The sequence below is a fragment of the Olea europaea genome, unplaced genomic scaffold (assembly GCF_002742605.1).
Source record: "Olea europaea var. sylvestris unplaced genomic scaffold, O_europaea_v1 scaffold8240, whole genome shotgun sequence".
Classification (NCBI taxonomy): Eukaryota; Viridiplantae; Streptophyta; class Magnoliopsida; order Lamiales; family Oleaceae; genus Olea; species Olea europaea.
In genome coordinates, this window is record NW_019266680.1 from 1 (window position 1) to 6,906 (window position 6,906).

Genomic DNA, 6,906 nt, shown 5'->3' on the forward strand with positions numbered 1-6,906 from the left:
CTCTCTCTCTCTCTCTCTCTCTCTCTCTCTATGCAGCCTGATTATATATATATGTAGGAAATTTATATACAAATCATACTAAATCACATCAAAATCCAGTGCCATTTGACGGTCCTGATTTGCCGACCCCGATCTGCTTCTCGTGCTCTGCTTTGGAAATTGGATCTAGATTCACGGCGGGTGGATCGTACCTTTTCTCGTAAGTCAATTCTTCCATTCCTCATTTATGTGGTTTCTTTGATTTTATTTCGTTTCTTTTTGTTTATGTTGTTTTATTGGCATTTTCGTTGATCTGAAGTTGATTGGAGCTTTGCATGTGTGTGCGTGTTTGTTTTAATAGTGTAGATCTGTGTGTTGAATGAATTGCATTGTTGTAAATTTTGATCCGTCGTTCTCCAATTCAGAAAATGACGGCTCAAACCGCTGTTAGTAAGGAGGTGTCGGAAGTGGTTGCTAAACCCCCTGTTGTTACTGAGGAGAGGGGTGAATTGTGCATGAGCTCTAATCAGGATCTGCCCAAGCCTGGTTGCAATGTGAATAACCAACAGGATCATGAGGGAGTAGACGACCACGATCACAACCATGATCCTGACAATTCCTATGTTTTTGTGAGTGGGGAGGATGGCCTCAGTAAAAATCTTCTTGATAACAAAGATTTTGTTGGGGAAAATTTGAGTGTTTTACCCAATTCAGAGGCTGTCGAGGTCCAACCCGTGCAATCAGACGCTCAAAGTAGGAAATTGGATATTGAAAATGGGGAAATTAGGGAATCGCTGGAGGAGGGGGGAATTGGTGTTGTGGAAGGGAACGGAAGGAGTACTCTTCTGGATAACAATGTAGAACAAGACCAAGGGAATTCCATTGGTGATGGGACTGAGATCCACGCTGTCACAATCCATGCTCTGGAGGAGCAAAATGAGAACAGTGAAAGCAGGGCAGATGCTGAAATAGAGGAGGATGAAGTTCAAACTGGAAAAACTGCAAGCACAGAAGAAGTTGAAATAGAGCAGGTTCAGGATCAAAACGGGCAAACTGGAGGCACAGCAGAAGCAGTAACAAGAAAAGTTGAGGATCAAACAGAATCAGAGGTGTCCCCTACTCCCATTGAGAATCAGGAATCTCATGTTTCGGTGGGGTCGGTGTCCCCTACTCCCATTGAGAATCAGGAATCTCATGTTTCGGTGGGGTCGGATGTGGGATTAGTAGAGATTGGAGAATTAAATAATTTGTCGTCAAGCGTAAATGTGTCTAGTGATTGCAGTGACAAGTGTGAGGATCATAATAATTCAAAGTCAGCTGAGGAGCCGGGATTAGGCCAGGAATCGCAAGATGTCATAAATGCTGTTAAATGTGAATCACGGGGGTTTGAGGTAAGCCCACAGGAGCAGATAGAGGTAAATTTGGCAGGGGAAGTTGCAGAAAATTTGGATTGTAAAGTCCCCGTCCCTAATTCTGCAAATTTGGATTCCGACAACCCAAGTATTAATGAGGAGAAGCTTGTTGGGGAGGTGAGCTCACAGGAGAATATAGAGGTGAAGTCTGAAGGAGAAATTGCGGAAACTTTGGAATGTAAAGTCCCTGTGACAACTTTCAGGCATTCGGATTCTGAGCACAGTGCAATTAATATTGAGGAGGAGAATACTAAAACGGAGTTGAATTCTGACGAAAAGGAAAATCATAAATGTGACACCTCATTTAGCAACAACAATCAAGATGTCATAGGGCAGGGGTACAAAGAAGAAGAAATGGTGGATAAGACCGACTTAAAATTGGAAACTGAAACTGTTAGTGGCCCGGTTTTAGAGGAAATTAAAGACGATTTACCAGTAGCTCATGTTCATCATCCTGAAGAACCTGATACCCACACTGATTGCAATGGAGAATCTTCTGCTGTTGTGAATTCTGAAACTGAGATTGACGTTACCCTACCAACTGACAGCTTTCCCACTTCAAGTTCTGAGGCTCGTGAGCCTCAAAAGGAAATTGAAATTTGTGATCCTAATAGCGTTGAAGATGTTTCTTTTTCGCCTGCTGATGGTCCAAAATCAGAAAGTAATGTTGAGAGTGGCCTAGTAGTCAAGGACAGCATGCGAAGCTGCAATAACTCAGAATCTGAATCTGCACTTGAAATAGTTGATTACGAAGAAGGGAAACCTACTTCCCTAGGTGATGATGTGCATGTTCAAACTGAAGTTTCAAGTGGGAATGCTAATTGTGCTCATAGCCCTTGTATTACTGCTGATGTGAAATTAGAATCGGAAGTTGAGAACTCTTCTATATTAAGCAGCAGAGACATGACTTCTGAGAGCGGTGTTGCACTAGTATCTGAGGTTTCAAATGGATCTACCGTTAATGGTGAAGATATGCTTAACATCTCCGTGGAGACGAAAGGTGTTGAAAACCCACTAGATGGACTGGCGGGTGCAGAGGGAAGAAGTAATGAGAACATGTTATTACAAGAAAGCAAGGACAATGAAAAATCTCAAATTAACCAAATTTCAACAGCTTCACCAGAGAGTTCTAGTGCTGATATGATCACTGGCAAGGACACAAGTGTTGAGGCTGTGACAAAGTCGTTCAACTTTCTGATTAGAATTCCAAGATTTAATGATGAAAAACTTAGAGAACAGATCATGAATGCTCAGCTACAAGTTGAGGAGAGGACGCAACTCAGGGATGCTATTCGAATTCAAATTCAGAAGAAAAGGGTACAATGCCGATCCATAATTTTTCTCATCTTTTGTGATCTCTAAAACTAAAACTATGTATGATGTTGCTTGGATTCACCTATTTACAGGCCAACTGTCAAACTCATGGTATTGAATATGAAGCTGCCAAGATAGAAGACAGGGCTGCGCGGAAGTTAGTGAGGTCAAAGCGCTTGGAAATAGATTCTCTTCAGTCTGTGATAAACAGAGCAAAGAATGCCACATCTATTGAGGATATTGATAGCAGGGTAGTTCTCTCTCCCCTCTTCCTCTCACTTTCTATGTGTATGTGAACTATTCAAGTACATGTGGTCCTCTTGCAATTTATTGGCCAGAATTATGTTTGTAAATTTGAAGTTGTTACTTTCTTACTCGATGTAAACTATGCCTTAATGCAGATACACAATATGGAACATGTGATGCAGCATGAAACCCTGCCTTTAAAGGAAGAAAAGCAATTCATTCGTGAAATCAAGCAACTGAAGCAGCTTCGTGAACAGTTGTCCTCTAACATGGGTAGCCAAGATGAAATCCAACAGGCTTTGGACCAGCGACAAGAAGTTGAGGAGCGCCTGAAGGTATGCATACCTGATTATTGCGTGCAAAGTCTAAAGACACATTCAGTAATTTGCTTGTAGAGCTATTTGTCTTGCAAATTCGATTGAATCAAAAAGAGGAGGAGAAAGATAGTGGCGTCATCTTGAATGGTGGGCATTCCGCCTGTGCTTGTGTCCAGTCTTTGTTTTTAAGTATGTTTGTATAGATTTACTAGAGTGGAAAAGTTGAACCCTGTGAAAGCCAGGGCAGTTTCATAGTCATCTGTCGAGTGCTGGTTTCAATTCCTAATATTGTATAAGTGAATGCAGGTTCTTAAAAAGGAGCTCGATAGCCTCAAAGGCAAGGTCTTAAAAGCCGAAGCAGCTGTTATGGCTGCAGGGAAAAATTACGAAGATGAAAATAAAAAGGTTAGGGAACTCCAAGATCAGTTCAGAGCTGCAGATGAAGTTCGCCAAGCAGCCTATGCTCAATTAGTGAGCCTGAAAAAAGATTTTTTTGACCAGGTCAGTTTTCATTGTCAGTATATGCCTACTTACTTTTCTTGAATAAAATAGCTCAAGATGTGCGAAAGTGGCCAATTAGCATTAAAATAGAAATTTAATGTAGCCTGAAGTCAGATGATGCCTTCCTCTAATAAGATGTATGTGAGACATTCCCTTTATTCATAACCTCTATGATTACTTCATGCCCCCAAAGGGGTCTGAGAAAACCGTACGTTCAATTAATGGTGATAGGGTCGAGAATCTAGAATTTCATTAGTCCTGTTAAAATTCTTTGTCATTTTTCCAGTAGTAATACTGTTCTCTATGGACTGATTGGGTAAGGCATGGAGTTGTTATAATTATGATCCCTCATTCTTAACCCATTTATGTTAGACATGCTTAAACAAGAATGCAGATGGTCACGTGCATGTACACCTATACAACTCCAAGGCACTCACATACACTGAATCACACACTAGACACAGCATTATGATCAGTATTGATGACCTAGATTGGTGGTCAAAATTTTGTTAGATTTATGACTGTTCATTGTCTGTTAAATGTTGGTCTGGATGGAGACTAAAGATGCTATTGTTGAACGGCATGTTGTTGAAGTTCCTTTGCAAGAATCAGGTTATATGTTGATTAAGTTGAAGACCCCTAAAGTTCATATAGACTGGTCAAGCCTTTGATAGTTTAAACCATGAGAGCTCTGTATTGCACCTATTGGTTCAAGTAACAGAACTTTTGTATTAGTTATATTTTATCCCCTTGTCATCGAGCTCTATAAATGCTTCACCCAGTGAAATAATTATTTGATGTGGTTTCAGTTTGGCATGGCTCTTCTAACATCAGTAGGATTAGCAAACCGCATTATACTATTGATCTTTTTTTAAGTTACTGATACCTAAAAGACACAACCTTACATGGTAATGTGGTAAAACATATTAAATTTGTAATGGAAAATGCTTATAAATACACATCGTATATAGAATACATGTTAAGAAAAGAAAAACGTCAGTTTAATTTGACTGAAACTTGAATGTGCAGAACAAACATTTCCGCATGTACAAGGATGCTGCTGCTGCAGCCAGTGATTACGCCTCTGGAAAAAATAGAGAAGCACTTACTCGTCATTGTGTAAATCAGGTTAGTGTTTTTCGTTTCCTACTGTCCTTTGATAGGAAAAGTCAAACACTGACTCTGTATGTGTCAATTGTTCAGGTGGAAAAAATTATGGAACTCTGGAACACGAATGATGACTTCCGCAAAGAGTATGTCAAATACAATGCAAGGAGTACTGTCAGGAGACTGGGAACATTTGATGGTCGTTCACTTGGCCCTGATGAGGAGCCACCAATTTTGCCAGGTTATGTTGATAGAAGAGTGGATAATTTGGTTTCAAGGCCAGCTCTGTCAGATTCAGTGTCAAAACATCCGATTCTGGAGCTAAAGCAAGAAACAGCCATTAAAAGTATATTAGTAGATGATAAATCTACAAAAGAAGTGGCAGAACCCAAGAATCGTGTAGTCAAAACTAAGGGACCGGCCAAATCTAAAACAATTAATAGTTTGGAAACTAAATCTGACAGGGAATTGACTGATGAGACAGAGGAGGAGGAGGAGCCTGTGAAATCAAAGGAGGAGTTGGAGCTGGAGAGGAAGGCAGAGGAAGTGAGAAAGCAGGAGGCTGAGGCCAAGTTAAGGGAGCAACGTCGGCTTGAGGAGATTGCCAAGGCTAAGGAGGCACTCGAGAGGAAGAAACGTAATGCGGAGAAGGCACAAATGAGAGCTAAATTGCGGGCACAGAAGGAAGCTGAACAAAGAGAAAAGGTGAATTTCTACCTTCCAAATCCACATTTAAATTTTTCATACATCAAAACTACAAAGATATCAAATGACGTATCTTAAATAATATGCTGACGCTATAGATTATGCTCCTGTTCCATGATTCTGTGCATGATTGAATATATTTTTGTACAGGAGAAAGAAAAGAGATTGAGAAAGAAGGAAAGAAAGGCTGCCGGAGCAGAAGGGAGTGAAAACAATGATTGTGAAACCGATCGCAGCTCTGAAAACCCAGTTGAAAATATCAAGGAGATTGATGTCAAGGAGAATGCAACTGGAGTAACCAAAAGGCCATCAAAACCTCAACATTTCCCAAAGTTAACCAAGACAAAATCTATCCCCCCTCCTCTTCGCAACAAAAACAGGAAAAAGTTCCAGCAGTGGATGTGGGTATTTCTTACGAGCTTGATTGTTGTACTTCTCTTCTGGCTTGGGAATTTAAGTTCCTTTACAAAGGTAAACCTTAGGCGGCAAGGCCCTGTTGTTTCCTAATTGTTTTTTTGGTCGTTAGCTTGGGAGACTTGGATTTGGAGGCTCGTTTTGACAACATACAGGATATTCTTTAGTTATCTCTCCGATTCTAGATTGCATTTTATTTCATTATCTTTGGTTTTTCAGTTTATACAGTTAATAGAACGGTTGTGTTCTATTTTACATGACTAGGAAGAATGGAACATATTCAAAGGAAGTGCTATTTGTGAAGTACTTTATTTATATTATACAGAAATTCGTCTGCGGGCATTTTTTTTTTTTTTTTAATGTAAGCTTAAATTTAGCTTCTGGTCATAAATGGAAAGGGAACCCATAGAAGAACCTTGGGAATGTATAGTGGCAATATGCACTCCTAGAGAAGGAATATATGTGCAGATAAGCCGGACTTATCCCAATTCAAGATGACGTAGGACAAGATATTTTGCCATTCCTGTTCCGACTTATCCCACTTCAAGATGATGTAGGACGAGATATTTTGCCATTCCTATTCCGACTTATCCCACTTCAAGTTTAGTCCACTTATAAATGTTTACCATCGAAACATCTTTCTTATTCTTCAAGTGTCAATCACTCTACTATGGGTCAATGAATCATCGAAAAATATTTGTATTTGAAATGTATTCACTTTCATGAAACACTAAAATACGGAAATATTTAACATATTCTTTATTCTTCAAATGTGAATCACCCACCTCTTCTCGTCTTTGCCCTGCTCGTTCGATTCGATTGCATGCATTCCCTCATTTGAAATGTATTTCACTTTTCATGTAAGGAAATAGATAGAATATTCTTCACTTATTCTTCTTCTTCTTCTTCTT

At 39.8% G+C, this 6,906-nt stretch overlaps 1 protein-coding gene across 2 annotated transcripts; it reads left to right on the forward strand.

Annotated features, from left to right (window-relative positions):
• On the forward strand, positions 1-6,337 carry LOC111391698 (titin homolog). 2 transcript variants are annotated; one of them, XM_023016948.1, is made up of 9 exons: positions 1-199; positions 405-1,135; positions 1,187-2,708; positions 2,798-2,956; positions 3,107-3,286; positions 3,575-3,769; positions 4,799-4,897; positions 4,973-5,581; positions 5,732-6,337. In XM_023016948.1, exons 2-9 carry the CDS (start codon positions 408-410, stop codon positions 6,086-6,088), a joined length of 3,849 nt encoding a protein of 1,282 aa, XP_022872716.1. In that variant the 5' UTR covers positions 1-199; positions 405-407; the 3' UTR covers positions 6,089-6,337. The 2 variants fall into 2 exon arrangements, with proteins under 2 accessions (XP_022872716.1, XP_022872715.1); XM_023016947.1 differs by having other exon boundaries at positions 405-2,708.
• The last annotated feature ends 569 nt before the right edge of the window (positions 6,338-6,906 follow it).

Bases quoted from the DNA above. Each gene is read 5' to 3' on its own strand.
- LOC111391698 (XM_023016947.1), top strand. From the start codon at position 408: ATGACGGCTCAAACCGCTGTTAGTAAGGAGGTGTCGGAAGTGGTTGCT. The intron at 2,957-3,106 runs GTAGTTCTCTCT...GCCTTAATGCAG, and splicing joins TTGAGGATATTGATAGCAGG to ATACACAATATGGAACATGT. The intron at 4,898-4,972 runs GTTAGTGTTTTT...TCAATTGTTCAG, and splicing joins CTCGTCATTGTGTAAATCAG to GTGGAAAAAATTATGGAACT.